Source organism: Bos javanicus, chromosome 21 (assembly GCF_032452875.1).
Source record: "Bos javanicus breed banteng chromosome 21, ARS-OSU_banteng_1.0, whole genome shotgun sequence".
Classification (NCBI taxonomy): domain Eukaryota; kingdom Metazoa; phylum Chordata; class Mammalia; order Artiodactyla; family Bovidae; genus Bos; species Bos javanicus.
The window spans coordinates 66,320,297-66,338,401 of NC_083888.1; the positions used below are offsets into that span (position 1 = coordinate 66,320,297).

The 18,105-nt window shown below is 49.2% G+C and overlaps 1 protein-coding gene across 7 annotated transcripts in view; it reads right to left on the minus strand.

Moving 5' to 3' along the window:
* Positions 1 to 18,105, minus strand: part of MOK (MOK protein kinase) — a 43,063-nt gene that overhangs the window by 3,968 nt on the left and 20,990 nt on the right. For 2 of the 7 annotated variants that reach the window (XM_061395399.1, XM_061395401.1), the window contains 5 exons: positions 12,309 to 12,398; positions 10,946 to 11,016; positions 3,248 to 3,326; positions 3,048 to 3,096; positions 1,291 to 1,469 (listed from right to left, as the gene is read on the minus strand). In XM_061395399.1, coding sequence (XP_061251383.1) covers positions 1,291 to 1,469; positions 3,048 to 3,096; positions 3,248 to 3,326; positions 10,946 to 11,016; positions 12,309 to 12,398 — 468 coding nt within the window. Of the gene's footprint in view, positions 1 to 1,290; positions 1,988 to 3,047; positions 3,097 to 3,247; positions 3,327 to 10,945; positions 11,017 to 12,308; positions 12,399 to 12,797; positions 13,474 to 18,105 lie in introns of those variants that run through there. The other 5 variants (XM_061395402.1, XM_061395404.1, XM_061395400.1 and 2 more) reach the window with 4 other exon arrangements.

Here is an 18,105-nt window from a genome sequence, read left to right on the forward strand (position 1 = left end):
TCCAGCACCCGCCCCCGCCCACCCCTGCCCCAGGCCTTCCTCCTCCACTGTCCCCACGTTGGGGTCCTTCTAAGGCACAGAGCCCACTCCCGAATCTGCAGAGCCGGGTCTTCACCAACTGTGAGAGGAAACCCCCAGAGCCTCTCACGGCCAGGGGAGCGCTGCCAACAGCAGTTCAGGCCAGGTCAGGCCAGACTGCGTGGACAAACGAGGTCCACGGAGCGTTTCAGTTTCGGAGCATTCACAGATTTGGGACTCTGGCGCCTCTCACCTCCCTCCAGACTGACTCAAGCGGCTTTGTGCTGTGCTGTGCTTAGTCCCGCAGTCGTGTCCAACTCTTTGGGACCCCCATGGACTGTAGCCCACCAGGCTCCTCTGTCCAGGGGATTCTCCAGGCAAGAATACTGGAGTGGGTTGCCATTCCCTCCTCCAGGGGATCTTCCTGATCTAAGGACTGAACCCTTGTCTCCCACATTGCAGGCAGATTCTTTACCATCTGAGCCACCAGGGAAGCCAAGGGACTTAAGTACATGACAAAAGACTGTCTGTTGTAACTTTAGCATCAGTGAAACCACAAGTCTCCTTTCCAAAAATAACAGTTACTTATCAACAGGGAAGATCTAGAGTCAGAAGCTGTGCCCTGAAGGGCCTGTGCATATATCAAGGGGTCAGTGGAGCAGGTGGCCATGGACGCCCTGGGTCCTCCTGCCTGGCTGGGTACTGTTCTGACCGGCGTCACTCTGACGGAAATCACCCTCCCACGCCCCAGCCCCGTCCTTCCTGACCTGCTGGAGCAGGAGGGTGCGCCCCCCTCCTCCCTTCCCAGCCTCTGCTGTGGCCTTGCTCCGTCCAGCAGTGGAGCTGAGGCTGGCATGGGGGCAGCATGCACACTCAGGGTTGGAGCACTCCAGACTCCAGCTCCTCCTCACCCCGAGGCCTGAGCGCCCATGGGAATGACTGAGCTCCGAGGGCAGACTAGGGGGCACGGCCCCCGCTCCCCACGGCAGGCCCCACGCAGCGCAGGAGCACGCCTGGCTCCGATCCTCTGTGGGCTTCACCGGTTCTACTGCTGATGAGGCCACACAGAGAGGCCTGGCCACCCGGGCCCGGTGGCCAGTAACTGACGGTGTTCCGCCCTCCATGCTGGGCAAGCAAGGAGAGCGTTCCGCCCGCTTCCTGTCAGGGTCAAGAGCAGCCACGACACCAGAAGGGCTGTTCCAGGGGCACAGGAGAGGGTGCGGGGGGGCCTGGTGGAAGCCACTGGATGCCCCCCCCCAGGGCCCAGCGTACCTGGCCATCTCGTAGAGCACGCAGCCCGCGCTCCACAGGTCCATCTTGAAGCCGTAGAAGCCATCGGTGAGGAGGCACTCAGGGGCCCGGTACCAGCGGGTGGAGATGTACTCGGTGTACGGCTGCTTCGAGTAGACGCTCCGGCACGACCCGAAGTCCCCAAGCTTCAGGACATCCCGCTGCGAGGGGGAGACACGGGGACAAGGAACATCTCACCAAGCAGCGACCGTCACACAGGCCATTCCAGGCGCAGGCGCGCTAGCACAAGGACGCCTGGCATCTAAACGAGCTTGCAGACCATGGAGCGCTGGCTCTGTGAGCGTCTGAAGTTGCCTCTGACCCAGGAGCAGGTGGGGTCTCTATCCAGTGGATCACATTCACAAATATTCTGGCTGTGTTTTACAGACATTTCAAAATGTCTGCAAAACGTCTACGGGCTGTGCAAAGGTTTAAGTCACGGTATAAGTCTACAGGTGAATTCTACACCCTGGTCATATCCCCCGTTATGCCTCAGACAGGTTTCAAGGTGTTTCTTCCATCTTCTTTCTCTCTCACACTCAAGTCGTAAAATGCGTGCTGTCGATAAGCATGACGTCTCTGGCAGGCGCCTGCAGCTGCGGCCCACGTTAAACAGCACTCGTCTTGGCCAGATGAGGAAGAAACCTGCACAGACAGCCTCGTACCTCTGCTCCCACTCCTGACACAGTCAAGAAAAGTTAGGCACATAAAAAGGCAAGAAAAAACAGTCTAAAGAGGCAAAGCATGCATCAAAACCAGACTCAGATATGGCACAGGTTTTAGAATTTTAGAATTACCAGAGAAGAAATTAAAAAAAAAAAAAAAAACTATGATTAATTTAAGGGTTCCAGGGGAAAAAGAAGACAGCATGCAAGTTCAGATGGGAAATGTAAGAAGAGAGATGGAAACCCTAAGAAAAAATCAAAATAAACATCACAAATAACACTGGAACAGAAATTTTAAATGACTTTGATAGGTTCATCAATAGACTCAACAGCCAAGCAAAGAGTCAGTGAGCTTGAAGACACGCCAACAGAAACTTCCCAAACTGAAATGCAAAGCAATAGAAGAACATCAAAAACAGAGACAATTTCTGTTTTTGACAGACAACATCAAACGTGAGACAAAAGCTGTGGCACACACACTACCGTGTAGACCAATCTCAGAAAAACGATGCTGAGCGAAAGAAGTCAGACCACGGGAGGGCATATAACATGTAATTCCATGTTTAGAACATTCTAGAAGACACACACTAATTCTATTATGACAGAAAGTCAGCTTGTCTTTCCTGGGGACAAGGGACAGGAAGGCAAAGGTTACCAAAGGCAAGAGGAAGCTTTTGGGGGCAGTAGCTTTGTTTGTCGACTGGGATCATGGTTTCACGGGAACATACAACTGCCCAAACCTAACAAATTGTACACTTTACACATGTACATTTAAGGGCTTTTGAGTGAGACAGATCCAAGCTCAAATCCTGCCTCTTCCCCTTTTATATTTACAGTGTTTAGAATAATTTATCAATAAATGGAGTTTATTTTTATATACAGTATATAAGAAGGGTGCCTTTTTCCAGACGTATAGTTATGCTGATGGCATTTACTAACGATTTTTTTCCCCAAACTGGAAGGGAAAAAAAAAATAACAAACATGACATCCACTGGGATTGAAAGCATATTCAGTGAAAAGTTTTTATATTCTGTCTTCATTCTGATATCAATTTTTCATATAAAAGTTCTTACCTTTACTAATATATTTTCTGGTTTTACATCTCTGTGAAATATTCCATTTCTGCATTCAACATGAAAAGAAGGACAGAATTAATTGTACCTCATTCAGATCCTTTCACACTGCATTTTCTAATGATGGCAATGCATTTTTTATTTTTTTTTTGGTAATGCATTTTATTAATCTGAAAGCCTCCAAGTCTCCCCGTGCATACCTGTGCATGTGGTCCAGGGACTTACACAGCTGGTACATATAGTGCCTAACTTTTTTCTCTGATAACGGGTGTCTTCTTCCTGTGCAATCAAGGAAACAGCCAAATATGGTTACCAATATCCCCGTTTTTGAAATAAACAAAAGTCCATTTTTAATAATGTGCAAGAATTTCTAATTTTCTCAGTGAAAACAGAATGGAATAGTTCTAGGAAATATGGAGTCCATCTACAAAATATGCCATGTAGAATTCTACATACTGACGTGATTTAATTCAGAATCGCCGGCCTCAGGCCTTCTCTGCAATGAGAAGGGTGCTGAGCGATCACCAAGGGGCACTCGGTCTGGGGGCCTCCACGCAGCCTCGGGCAGGCCTGCAGGGCACACTCCTCCACACTGCGACTCGAGGTGGCAGGCCACGTGCGTGCATATGTGCTCAGTCATGTCCCACTCTTTGTGACCCCATGGACTGCAGCCCGCCAGGCTCCACTGTCCACGGAATTTACCAAGCAAGAATACTGGAGTGAGTTGCCATTTACTGCTTCAGGAGATCTTCCTGACCCAGGGATTGAACCCGTGTCTCCTGTGTCTCCTGCATTGGCAGGCGGGTTCTTTACCACTGAGCCAACCTGGGAAGCCCGAGATGGCGGGAGTCAGCTGCAAATCCAGCATTTTCCTCAGCTTCCTGTCTAGATGGAGATTTCCGTCTTTAAGGGAATAGATCACAGTTTCTTTTTTTTTTCTGCTGCACTTCCCGGCATATGGGATCTTAAGTTTCCTGACCAGGGATTGAACCTGCACCCCTTGCAGTGGAAGCATGACGTCTTAACCACCGGATCACCAGGGAAGTCCCAGAAGTGCGTTCTCTTAATCGAAGAAGACCAATGACTGAAATTTACAGCCCACACGCTCCTTTCACAAAAGGGAGCAGTCACTGGCACCGCTGACCACGCCCTGCAGCACACCGGGCGCCCATCCACACAGCCTACAGCCTGTACCCTCCTCACTCCTGCAGTGTTCATCATGTTCCAGAACCCCGCACATCACACTCCAGTACCACGGAGTACTGCGGGCCACGGGGTCCCAAAGAGTCGGACTCGACTTAACAACTGAATGACGACCAACAGCACAGACACCTGCGTTCTTGAAGATGTCATGTTTTATTTGATTTTAATCTCAGAGGCCTGTGTTTCTAGGTCATTAGGCTTTAAACATGAGAAACACACTCTCACCTAACCATTCAGAGAGCCAACACGAGCACACGGCCCACTTGACTTTTTGGTCCTAAGTTTGCAATTTCTGTTGAAAATTAATGTTTTCTTTTTCTCGCATAACAAGAATGTTTATGTTAATCATCAGATCAGATCAGTCGCTCAGTCGTGTCCGACTCTTTGCGACCCCATGAATCGCAGCTCGCCAGGCCTCCCTGTCCATCACCAACTCCCGGAGTTCACTCAGACTCACGTCCATCACAATTTACAAAATGTCTAAGTAGAGGGAATTTTTCCATGTCATCTTTTTATTCTGTTTCACATCAGTTTTCCACAATTTAAAAGAATTAAAACTAAGATTGTTGGCTTCCCACAGCTTAAGGAATTCTGTAATTTTATCGATTATCTGTACAAAGGTGAGAAGAAAGCAAAATTCCCACTCTCTGTCCCCCGTGAGGCTGGCTGAAGCATTGAGGTTCTGTCCCCTCTGTCCTCGCTGCCCACGGACGAGCCGGGCTCCCCAGACCTCGGGGGCAGACTTCCCCCCGCTCAGGGCTCTCAGGACCAGGGCCCCCAGTCCCCCGGGGCTTGTGAAGACACAGACTGCTCCCCATCCTCGCCCGGCACATCCGGTTCAGCAGGTCTGTGGCGGGGCCCTGAAAGCTGCCTTTCCACCGAGTTCCCAGAACCAGCTGCAGGGCCTGGCTGCGCGCCTCAGGAACCACGTCCCACGCCTCCCTCTGGCTGCCAGGACGCCCCAGCCCCATCCCCTTCTCCCGCTTCCCAGTCGTGCTGCCCTGTTCCTAGAAGCACCTTCCCAGCCACAGCCACACAGCCACATCCCAGTTACAGCATAAAGCTGTCCTCACATTCATTGGAACCTGAACTCAGGGAAGGTGGACTCTTTCAGGAAAAGTCTACTGCATCCGATCTTCATAATTGCCTAGGGATCTTTCATAAAGCAGATTCCAAGGCCCAGGCCTAGCCCGAGTGAATCACAAGCAGGGAGGCCAGGAGTCTGACCTTTCACTGCCTTCTGCCCCCAGTGCAGGAGGACTCTCTCCCTTCCTCCCGGGCTACCTCCCTCTACCCGTTCATAGCCGTGGGGGCAAGGCTGTGACTCCTTCCCATCTCTCCGTGGGAATCCCTGTCTGCACACGGGGACTACCAGGGGAACAAGGGGGCCCGCCTGAGCCACGGGCACCACTGGTCTGAGCAATCAGAGAGTCCACACCCTTGACAAGGAGGATGGACTATCAACTTTCAAAAGTATTTCCCCCAAAACAAGATCCTAACTTTCTGGGCGCGAGATGGTATCTGGTTCCCACCAGATTCTCACTTACAAACATCTTGAAGCAGACAAAATACTGTTAACAAAACGCACTGAGGTTCCTTGTGTGACCCTTTACTGAAGCCAGCAGACTGCAAACATATTTCCCTGGCTCACTGAGCCAAATTAATTATTCCAAGATAATTTTTTACCAAATATTCTCATTAAGAAGGCACTTAATGTCACACATAACACCAGCAATGTAAAAATTCGAAAGTGAACACAATGATTAACTGTGGCCTCCAGTGTAGCCCACGTTGAACCAGGAAATCTAGCACACACGCTCCTCCCACAAGAGGCCCTGTCCCCAGGCTTCGCCTGGCTCTCCTGGTCAGGCTCCGAGGTGCCTGCCGGGCCCACCATGGTGCGGCCAAGCGGCCCACAGTCTATGCCTAGGCCCAGAGGCTAGGCCCTGAGGCAGCGTGCGAGCACGTGTCTGCCATCAGTGTTTTCCAAGAGAGAGCCCTGCAGGACAGCACGTGGTTCTCAGAGAGGCTGGAGGTCCCGCCCGGCAGAGGGTAGCAGGCGCGCTGTCAGACTCAGCATGGAGCCAGAGCCATCACCAGCACCCCTCTCTCAACAAGACTGCACTCAAGGAGGGCCTCCCAACTCTGCTCTTTGCCTTCCGCTTTGTTTCTTATTTATTTTTTGGCCATACTATGCGGTAAGTGGGATCTTAGTTCCCTGACCAGGGATGGAACCCACACCCCCGGCATTGAAGCAGAGTCTTAACCACTGGACAGCCAGGGAAGTTCCCCAGCTCTGCTCTCTGAAGCTGGCTCATCTCAGGCAAGTGCTCTGACTTCTTGGAAGCTCTTTCCTCATCTCTAGAGCGCAGCTGAGCTCCCAGCACGGGGACGAGCCAGTGCAGGAGGCCAGAGCCGGCACACACCAGCTGTGCGCAGCGAGGTGGTGGTGGTGGTGACAGCAGCCCACGCTGATTAGAGACCACGCCAGCCGGGGGCTGCTCCGCATGCCTCACACCTGTCATTTACTCCTCACAACCACCCTGAGAGCCAGACACCATGATTACCCCCGTTTTCCAGACCAGGACCTGCCGCCGTGAGATGCGCACGGCGCTGTGCGTGCTCTGGCCTGGAGTGCGATCGGGGACACCCGCGCTCCACTGACACAGAACCAGAGGGCACTTCCCAGAAGCACCAGTACTGACCTAACAGGATGGTGCCATCAGCTTCAGAAAATTCCAGCGAAAATAACGCTACTCACTCGCACCCTGAACGGCACAGACAGACAACGTGAGGACGACGCTCGGCGGCCACGCCACATCAGAGTATCTCAAGGAGAAGTTAGGAATGCCGTAGTGGGTTTATGTCATGTCTATTTCCTTTTTCAGTTCAGTTCAGTCGCTCAGTCGTGTCTGACTCTTTGCGACCCCGTGAATCGCAGCTTGCCAGGCCTCCCTGTCCATCACCAACTCCTGGAGTTCACTCAGACTCACGTCCATCGAGTCAGTGATGCCATCCAGCCATCTCATCCTCTGCCGTCCCCTTCTCCTCCTGCCCCCAATCCCTCCCAGCATTTCCTTTTTATATATGCACAAAAGAGACATGGGTGGAAACTGTCTCAATAGTTCTGAACGAGTCCCGTTACTAAGGACAGAACTAAAATTGCTAAGTGATAAGAAAGGTATGTGTCAGAGCGGTAGTGGCAATGTTTTTCTTCCTTTTTGTTGGTACATAAAAAATACTGCATCTTACAGTTCAGTGGCTCAGATGTGATCATACATAAAAATATAACTGAATTAATCTGACACAGTAATTAACCTGTCATGCAAAATCGTTACGTTGCATAGTGACTGGAACATGAACCTGATTTCAGAGTTGCCTCAGCACTGAGGAAATACAGTCATCCCTGGGTGTCTGCAGGGTACTGGTTCCAGGAGCCCCTGAGGTACCACAATCCGTGGATGAGCAAGCCCCTTGTATAAAGTGCTCCACAGCTCAGACGCACTGCCTAAGCTCCTCAGGGAAACAAACTAATGCTACGCTTACAGACAAAGCTTGGTTTGCTTTTTCCTACCTGGCTCAGAGTCATGGATTTGTTTTAGGATGCCTGGTCCACTCACAGGTGACAAGACGAGCCCCGGACCTGGAACAGCCTGTGCTCCAGAAGGCGGCCCATGTGCTGCCGGGGCAGTCTCAGGGTCTGGGTGGCCAAGTCTGTCGAGGAGGACAGGCAGAGGAGCCACGGCAGGGGACTACGTGGCCCAAAAGTGCTCGGTGGTGGCCTTGGCTGCCAGGCCTTCCCGGTCCACTCAGGGCTGCCCAGAGGGCCGTGCAGGGTGGGCAAGAGCAGGCGCTGCCCAAGTCCCGACCCCAGACCATCACGGATGAGGCCTACAGCCGTGGACGAGTCCTTTGTCTCTCCATGCCTCCCTTTCACCATCCTGAACATGCAATCATGACAGAATCTGCCTCACAGGCTCTCAGGGTGAAATAAGCTGACTCCTCGCGAGAGCCAGGGGCAGTGCAAGGCCTGTGGTGAGCACTCAGGGCCGTCAGCCATCACTGTCATCACCGCACAGTCGGCGCCCCCGAACCCCCGGGTCTCTGTCCACGGGTCCCGCATCCAAGGTTTCTGAGGTTGGCTGAATCCCTGAGTCGTTTTATATACAAGGGGCTTGAGCATCCATGGATTTTGGTACCTGCGGGGCTCCTGGAACCAGTAGCCTGCAGGCACGGAGGGATGACTGTATTTCCTCAACGCTAAGCCAACTCTGAAATCAGGGTTCACGTTAGAACAGTGAGCATCTGACAATCAGTCAACCGTGCTCCCCACATTTTAACATCTCTGACACTTAGAGGCCCCTTAGCACCGAGAGCACCTGATCCCATGCTCAGAGCACAGCGCCTGGCCTGTGGAGCCACTCGGCACCCACAGGATGAACCAGCGGCCATAGAGCCTTAATACAACAGTCTGCTTTCTACAGTCTCTGTAGACAGATACTGAAAGAAACAGATTCACTTCCTCCAATTACACAACTCCCCTACTACTGGAAATTAAAATACTGATTTCTAAACAAAGGTTTCTCCAATCTAAACACACAGAAACTTGCCAGAAATTATCCCCTCCCCTCGAATTTTAAAATATCACATTCTAACAATCATAATTCTAACATATGTATCTTATACCAAGAGAATTGTTATTATACTAAAAGGAAGTGATTCTATAGATTCATTAAGAACAAAATGTCGGCTAACTGGTAAAAAGATCATTGCAAATTTAGCGGTTGTTTCTCTTGGTTACATTGATACCCTGTCCTGATACACTGTTAAAATATGTGTTACACAGAGACTATCAAAGTGAATAATCTACGTTAGTTAGTGTACCTGAAAGTTAATCATAGAGTAACACTTACTTATCCAAGTTGTCTGGAATAAGACCTCAAGTGAAATTTCCAGGTGAGGTTTACTCCTCAGATATAAACTCTTTTCTATTTGGAGGTATTTTACATGGGATCTTTTAAAAACGTTTCACCCACCTTCCCATCAGCATATCCTAGGTGATATGGTGACCACAACCCCGTACACGACTGTGCTCCCGCTAACCTGTCTTGGGGAGCCCGGCAGCTTACAGCTGTTTTCCCAACCACTCTTGGTTTGCTTTGTATTTCCAGTCTCCTCCCCCGTTACTGGATCGCCACCTGTCACTTTCTGTTGGTGTGTAAAGTTCTAGAAGCTCCTTTTAAGAGCTCTTATTTTTAACAGGTGTTAGACCAAGAAACCAGATGACTAAGTTTATTTTAAATTGTACTTAAAGCAAGACACCTGAGTGAGAGGCTTGTCTATGAATAAAATACCCAAGGTCTGTAACTTAAAAGAAATACCATATATTCCCAGACACAAGGCAATCTCCTACTTTCCTCAAAAGATGTAAAAGTTTCTGGATCCAAAAGTTTTATATCAACTTCCACAGATGTAAAACTTGTCTACTCATGCTATTTATTTTATTTACTAAGCCACATATTTTAAATCACATATAAAATATGTCCATTTGACATAATACTTCTTTCCATGCTCTCACTTCATAAATATAATTTTATCTGAACTCTTCACATGCACCTTGTCCCCTTTGTTGTAAGAACAGCTTCTCGATCTAAAAGTTCTCTACAGCACATCATCTGCGCTTTGGCCTAACCTGCTTGAGGTAACATCACAGTTTTTAAATCATCTATGATACTGTCGCTAAAACTCTATTTCAGATATAAAGAGTCCCTCATATGACGTAAGGCAGTGATTTTCATTTGTTCGGTAAGAATAATATGATCCATGAAGTCTAACACTTGCTGTGTGGTATTTACAAGGCTCATCTGTCCTGACATCTAACGCCACGGGGAGGTCAGACCCAGGGCTGTTGGATAAACATGGGCCAACCTTCCGCCTCCTGCTCTCTGCTTCCCTCGGGTGACCTCCGCTGGCTTCCAAAACCAGCTGCGACTGGGGTCGGCTCAGGCAAGCGTGCTTCCCCCAGACAGTGCTGTATTGTTCTAACGATGGGGAACGATGAGCACTCAGCAGTTCAGGGCACCGCATGAGGCTCCCAACCCAAGGAGGAATGAGAGTCCCTCTCAGGGGATGATTTGTGGGGGAAGCCCTGCCTCATTCCGAAGCCTAGAGTAGAACGCCGAGCAACGCAGAGCCCAGAATGGACCCCGAGGGCACGAGTCTGCGGGAGGCCTGAGCCGGGCCTCCTGCTGCGCCTCCCTCACCCGCGCCACCTCACCAGCCTGAGCGCCGTGTGGCATCACTTCCCGTCTGCAGCCACATTCTGAGCAGACAAGATTGCCCCCCAAACACCTCCCACACCCAGGTGGCGCTAGTGGTAAAGAACCCACCTGCCAATGAAGGAGACATGAGAGACACGAGTTCAATCCCCGAGTCGGGAAGATCCCCTGGAGGAGGGCAGGGCAACCCACTCCAGTATTCTTGCCTGGAGAATCCCACGGACAGAGGAGCCCGGTGGGCTACAGTCACTGGGTCACAAAGTGTCAGACACGATTGACGCGACCTAGCACACATGGCTGTATACTTATACACAACTACTGAACTGCGGCGATCGATGATTTTGAGAATTAAGACAAATATATGGGAACTATAAACTTTAAAAGATTTTAGACGCTCTTTCAAATTATTCTACATACCTCGTATTAGCTCATAAATATTCATGTCCATAAGTTCACATATTAGTGCAAGAGAACCAGATTTTCTGTCACTGAAGAAGAAAGCAGGTTTTTAAAATGGTTTTTTCCTTGTATTAATCAGAATAAAAGCATCAAATATTTAACTCATTTGTAAACACTTCTGACAAACATAAAACACTCCCATAGCAAAGACCAAAGTGTAATGACCGAAACAGCAGAAGTTTTGATTTTCAATCAGTATTTTAGGTAAAAATAATTTTAAATAATAATAAAACAATTTTGGGCAAAAATTCTAAAAGCTGGTCTCCCACAATTTTGGGAAAAAAGCATCTTGAGATTATGAAAGTAACTATTATATCTTCAGACAGAAGAAACAGGTTGAGGAGTTGGAGAAGCAAAACAAAGAAAGTAGGACTTAATTCAAGCTCTGTGGCTGCAAATTCAGCTTTAATTCACCTAAATTACTTCCATGTCACTGAGATACATCACAGTGTGGGAGTGAAACACACAACCCAGCCAGGGGCAAAAGGAGGAAGACGCCTCTCCCCGCGCCCCTGCAGTGACACCCCGGGCCCCTTAGGGCGCCTGTGGAGGGGCTGGATGGGGCCGCGCTGTCCCTTGGGCTGCCGTGGACAGAAGCGCTTTGCCCCTGAAGCACTCGGCACAGGCAGCACTGTGACCGCTGCCCCGTGCAGGCTGCAGTCTCCGGACCGGCCGAACACGTGCTCAGAGCATGCAGGCCAGGAGGCCACATGGCCAAGACAAGGCACTGCGTTTTGAGTTTAGAACTGGTCAGCTCTCTGATGAAAACCTCCCCAGCTCAATGGTCAGAGACTACGGTTTCCCCAGATGGTGGTACAGGCCAGGCTTCCCGCTGAGGGGCGCTTTCTCGGACCTTCAGGCCAGATCCCAGCCCCAGTCCCCAGCAGACAAGCCCTTCCAGACGAGCTGCACTCCGCCGTCTTGATTAGAACAGAAATGAAAAATCCCCTGAAATTATGTGGAATACAGTTAAGAATGGCTGCTTGAAGTCATACCAAGATGGCAACTGCAGGCATGACCTAAATGCAGCCCCTGAAAGAGGGCCACAGGCTCACACGCAGGTGTCCTGAGCCATCGCCGCCTCCACAGCAGCCCAGGTGAGCTTCCGGGAGGGGGACCATTCGAATGGTGTTCACTGCTGTGACACGGAGTCACTGTAACGAAGGCCTTTCCCTTTAGGACTCGGATGCAGACACTGGCCCGAATATGTGTCTGAGCTACAAAGCCAATATTTAAAATGTCTACCATGGTTTTCTTTCTTAAACAGAGATCTAACGATTATCACTGAGGTTAGATAGTTCCTAAAGCCTGATATACTTACAAGACCACCTGGTGCAGCGTGAGGATGTTCGGGTGCGGGTTCAGGCGCCTCAGCGCTTGTATCTCTCGCAGGTTGTTCACTTGCTCGATGCTATTGTGCAGGGAAGAACAAATAACCGGTGTATCATCTGGGCCAACTTTAAAGTCAGGTTATCAAATCGCTGTTTATCATCCATGATCACAAGTTACAAGCTCACAAATAATGCCAAGCAAGTTTATCAGGTTTTATTTCTCCCATCAGCAGCTGAACATAAGTATACCTCACTTCCACATTATCTTACAAAAATCGAGGCTCTTACAGCTTTGGACGTGCACTCAAACTCTTCCCATCTAAACTCCTGAAAGAATGCTTTGGTAGTTTCTCTTACAATTAATAAATATAGAAACAGAGACTAAAATTTTCCACTAGTCAGTTTATAGGAACTAACCGAGCAATGTAAGCAACATCGGAAAATAAGCATCTCCCGTTCACACTGGCCTTCTTTCTGACCTTTAACGCAGCTGCACGCGTTTTCAGTCGTTCATCCGGGGAGAGGCGCTCTCTCAGCAGGTGTGTCGTTACCGAGGTTTTTCTTTATGGAGACTGCTCTGCCTGCCACTGTGTTCACATCCCAGATCACAACAATACAGTGGAGGCCAACGGCCAGAGGCTGGCTGTGCCACCCTCCAGACTGACCCTTTCCAGGGCCCTCTCCCTGTGGCTGGGCCCGTGGAGTCATCCCAGCCGAATGACTCTGTCCACCAGAGACTCCATCTCAGCGGCTCCAAAAGAAACTGATTCTGGAAATATTCTTTCTCTGAACTGGCAAAACTATTTCATCAACTTCTTTTTTCTTTTTTTTCCCTGGCCTTGCCAGGTGGCTTGTGGGCTTCTTGTTCCCAGACCAAGGATTGAACCTGGGCCCCAAGGTTGAACCGGGTCCTAACCACTGGACAGCCAGGGAATTCCCAACCAACTTTCAACATGTAGAGTAAAGCTCAGCATTTTGTTTGGTTATTCAAAGAGTGGTTATATCCAACAGTATAATATTACTGTTGTTGTAAATCAACACGGCTGGATGTTTCCAGTCTCTCTCATGCTAGGCCACAAACGGGAGCCTGGAGCACAAGCCTGGGCAGCCTGAGCAGAAGGCCGCTCCTGACACAAAGCCTCCTGAGCAGGAGGGCGCTCCTGACACAAAGCCTCCTGAGGAGGAGGGCGCTCCTGACACAAAGCCTCCTGAGCTGGAGGGCGCTCCTGACACAAAGCCTCCTGAGGAGGAGGGCGCTCCTGACACAAAGCCTCCTGAGCAGAAGGGCGCTCCTGACACAAAGCCTCCTGAGCAGGAGGGCGCTCCTGACACAAAGCCTCCTGAGCAGAAGGGCACTCCTGACAAAAAGCCTTAGGCCCCTTTTAGCCGTCATCCCGTGTCCTCCCTCATACCCAGGATGAAACTCAAAATATTAGCAACTTACACACCATGGTCCACAACCAACCAGAAAAAACAGCTCACTTTGCTGGCGCAGCAGACTTAAGGAGGGTCCCTGCTGAAGCAGGGACTGTAACCCTTTAGTTGCTGGAGAGAGTGGGGGATCCCACGACTACTGGGTAAGGGGCCAAGCATGCTGCGTAGGGGGTGGGGGTGGGGCCGCACCCTGGAGGCTCAGGATAGCAGCTCCTTCCCGCCTAGAATCTGAGTTTTTCACTGCCTAATAACCACTACGGATGGCCATCCTGGGGTGTGTAGGGACCAGACCACGACCCTGTCTGTCCACTCCGCCAGCTCAGTGCCCAGCCCACCACCTGCTCCTCCCCGCACCCTGGCCTCCTCTAGGTGACTCTAGAACAGTATTTCCCAAAACATGTCCCACAGAATTTTATTTCTCTGGAAAACGCTTTGTGGATAAACTGCATGTTGAGGAAACGTGAGACAGGGCCAATCTAGTTCCTTCTGGAGAGTGACAATTTACAGTTGATATTAGAAGCTTTCAAAAATCCTACAAAATAAGGACAACGGTTTACCTTCATTTAAACCAACATTTTCCAGACTTTCTGGGGGCACAGGGTCCTCTCTTACATACTAGTAAGTCACCGTCCCTTAGAACTAAGGTTCTAGAGAACACACCACGTCAGACCATCCTCTGAGTGACATGGCAGATACAGATTATTTTCCTTAGGGCAGAGGAGGTGAACAAACACACCAATAAGGCAAAAGGAAGAAGAAAACATCAAGCAGAGCATTCTTTGGGGGGGCGCTAATCCAACAGCTGCCAAGCATCTCTCCCTCCCTGGGGTGCGCCCTGGAAGGGCATCCACGGTTCGCCCCACAGTCCCACACCGCAGAGTCCCTGACCCAGGACCAGGCCACTGAAGACCCCCCACTGATGCCTGCCACGCCTCTGCCCAGGGCATGCTGTAAGCCAGTGGTTATCGACCGAAGGGACCTTGCCCCGCTAAGGGACACGGGACAACACTAGAGACACTTTCAGTGTCACTGCTCCGTTCGATGGCAGCAGCCAAGGACGATGCTAAATCTCCTATGGTGCACAGGACAGGACCTGTAACAGAGGAGCCAAGGTCCCGACGCCGACGGCGCCAAGACGCCCAGCCTTGGGTGGGAACAGCAGAAACCAACCGAGGCTAGCAACAGTTCTAAGTTTTGAACTATACACCCGATCTAAAAAAAAAGAAAAAATTAATCAGTCTTTTAGGACCAGTTAGTCAAACAGCTTTGTCATTTAGACAAACATTTACTCACTCTTCTCATCTTTAATATGAAAACCAGCTATGATACCCTGAAACACATTTTCTTATTGCAGACAGAATCATTTTATGCCTCCCCAGGCACTCACTCAGAACCAAGGAATGAGTGCCGACATTAGACGGGCACCCTGACGGGGTTCTGCGTGCCTCAGTGCAAGGAACAGTGTGAGCTCAGATGTAAAGCAACTCTGCTCCTGCTTTTAAAGATCTTGGGGAAAAAAAACTAAAAATCTGCAAAGTAACCACTTTTCTTTGCCTTGGAGTTGCTTTGAATTTTGTGGTCAAGTGACATTCAGGTTTTTTCTGTGTGTTTGTCTTTTTACTGCCCTGCTGGAAACAGAAAATATCACGGAGTGGAACACAGAGGGATGTAGGCAAGCCTCTGCTTCCAAAAGAAACAGCTGGGGAATTTCCCAGGCTGTTCGGTGGTTAAGACTCCAAGCTTCCAATGCAGGGGGTGAGGGTTCGATCCCTGGTCTGGGAATTAAGATCCTACGTGCTGCGGAGCAACCAAGCCCGAGTGCCTAAAGTGCTGAGCCCACACCACGACCACAGAGCCAGTGTGTAGGCTGCGCCTGTGAAAGACCCCCTGACGTGACGACGATCCCAAGCTCCATGACTAAGACCCAACGCAGCCAAATAAACATTCAAGCACACACATAATGAAGCAAAAGGACACGCTCACTGGAGTGGCCAGAATTTAAAAGACTAAACACACCAAATGCTGAAGAGGCTATGAAGCAACTAGAACTCTTGGGTTCTTTGCTGGTGGAAGTGGAAAAAGGTATAATCATTTCAGAAAAAGGCTGGGCTGTTTCTTGTAAAGTTAAATATACATCTACCCTGTGACCCAGAGATTCTATTTCCAGGTAATGACCTAAAAAAAAAAAAATATATATATATATATATACACAACCATAAAAAGTCTTGTATGAAGTTTTACAGGTTTATTCACAGTGGCCCAAAACCAGAAACAGCCCAAAAGTTCCTCAACAAGAGACGAGATAAACAAGGCGTTTTGCAGTCACAGACTGGAATGAACATCACTCAGCGGTAAGAAGGTATCAACTGCCGATAGGACAACAGGGATAAACCTCAGAGACTGCATGTATGCTGCGCTAAAGGAGTGGAGAGATTCCATTTGACAGGAATTTCTGCTGCTGCTGCTGCTGCTGCTAAGTCACTGCAGTCGTGTCCGACTCTGTGCGACCCCACAGACGGCAGCCCACTAGGCTCCCCCGTCCCTGGGATTCTCCAGGCAAGAACACTGGAGTGGGTCACCATTTCCTTCTCCAATGCATTAAAGCGAAAAGTGAAAGTGAAGTCACTCAGTCGTGTCCAACTCTTCGAGACCCCATGGACTGCAGCCTACCAGGCTCCTCCGCCCATGGGATTTTCCAGGCAAGAGTACTGGAGTGGGGTGCCATTGCCTTCTCTGAACAGGAATTTCTATAAGAGAGTAAAGAAACAAAATAAAACCCAGAAGAGTGGCCACCGGGGCAGGGAGGGAGGACTAAGTAGGGAGCGTGAAGGAGCTCGGGTGAGAGCAGCACTCTGTGCTGTGAGTACAAGGAGCTATCCACTTGCAAAAATCATGCAGTTCAAAAATGTGCATTTCAATGAATGCAAATGTTTCCTTTAAAAAAGAATTGTGTAATAATAACCAAGTGGAATGCAAAAGTAGGAAGTCAAATATCCAAAGTGGCAGGCTTGTTTGGCCTTGGAGTACAAAAGGAAGCAGGGCAAAGGCTAACAGAGCTTCGTCAAGAGAACATGCTGGTCACAGCAAACACCCTCTTCCAATAACACAAGAGACAACTGTACACATGAACATCACCAAATGGTTAGTGCCAAAAGCAGATTGACTATATCCTTTGCAGCTGAAGATAGAGAAGCTCTACACAGTCAGGAAAAAGAAGAGTAGGATCTAACTGTGGCTCAGATCACAAACTCCTTATTGCAAAATTTGGACTTAAATTGAAGAAAGCAGGAAAAACCAGTAGGCCATTAGGTATGACCTAAACAAATCCCTTATGATTATACAGTGGAGATGATGAACAGATTCAAGGGACTAGCTCTGACAGACAGAGGGCCTGAAGAACTACAGACAGAGGTGCGTAACACTGCACAGGAGGTGGTGACCAAAACCATCCCCAAGAAAAAGAAATGCAAGAAGCCACAGCGGTTGTCTGAGGAGGCCTTACAGATAGCCGAGGAAAGAAGAGACGTGAAAGGCAAAGGAGAAAGGGAGAGATATACCCAAGTGAATGCAGAGTTCAGAGAATAGCAAGGAGAAGTAAGTCTTCTTAAGTAAACAGTGCAAAGAAAAGAGGAAAACAATAGAATGGGAAAGACTAGAGATCTCTTCAAGAAAATTAGAGATACCAAGGGAACGTTTCATGCAAAGATGGGCTCGATAAAGGACAGAAATGGTATGGACCTAACAGAAGCAGAAGATATTAAGAAGAGATGGCAAGATTACACAGAACTGTACAAAAAAGATCTTCATGACCCAGATAACCACGATGGTGTGATCTGTCACCTAAAGCCAGACACCCTGGAATGTGAAGTCAAGTGGGCCTTAGGAAGCATTATTACAAACAAAGCTAGTACAGGTGATAGAATTACAGCTGAGCGATTTCAAATCCTAAAAGATGATGCTGTCAAAGTGCTGCACTCATCATGCCAGCAAATGTGGAAAACTTAGCAGTGGCCACAGGACAGGAAAAGGTCAGTTTTCATTCTAATCCCAAAGAAAGGCAATGCCAAAGAATGTTCAAATTACCATACAATTGAGCTCATTTCACATGCTAGCAAGATTATCTCAAAATCCTTCAAGCCAGGCTTCAACAGTACATGAACCGAGCACTTCCAGATGTGCAAGCTAGATTTAGAAAAGGCAGAGGAACCAGAGATCAAATTGCCAACAAATGATGAATCACAGAAAAAGCAAGGGAATTCCAAAAAACATCTACTTCTGCTTCACTGGACTATGTTAAAGCCTCTGGATCACAACACACTGTGGAATATTCCTAAAGAGATGGGAATATCAGAC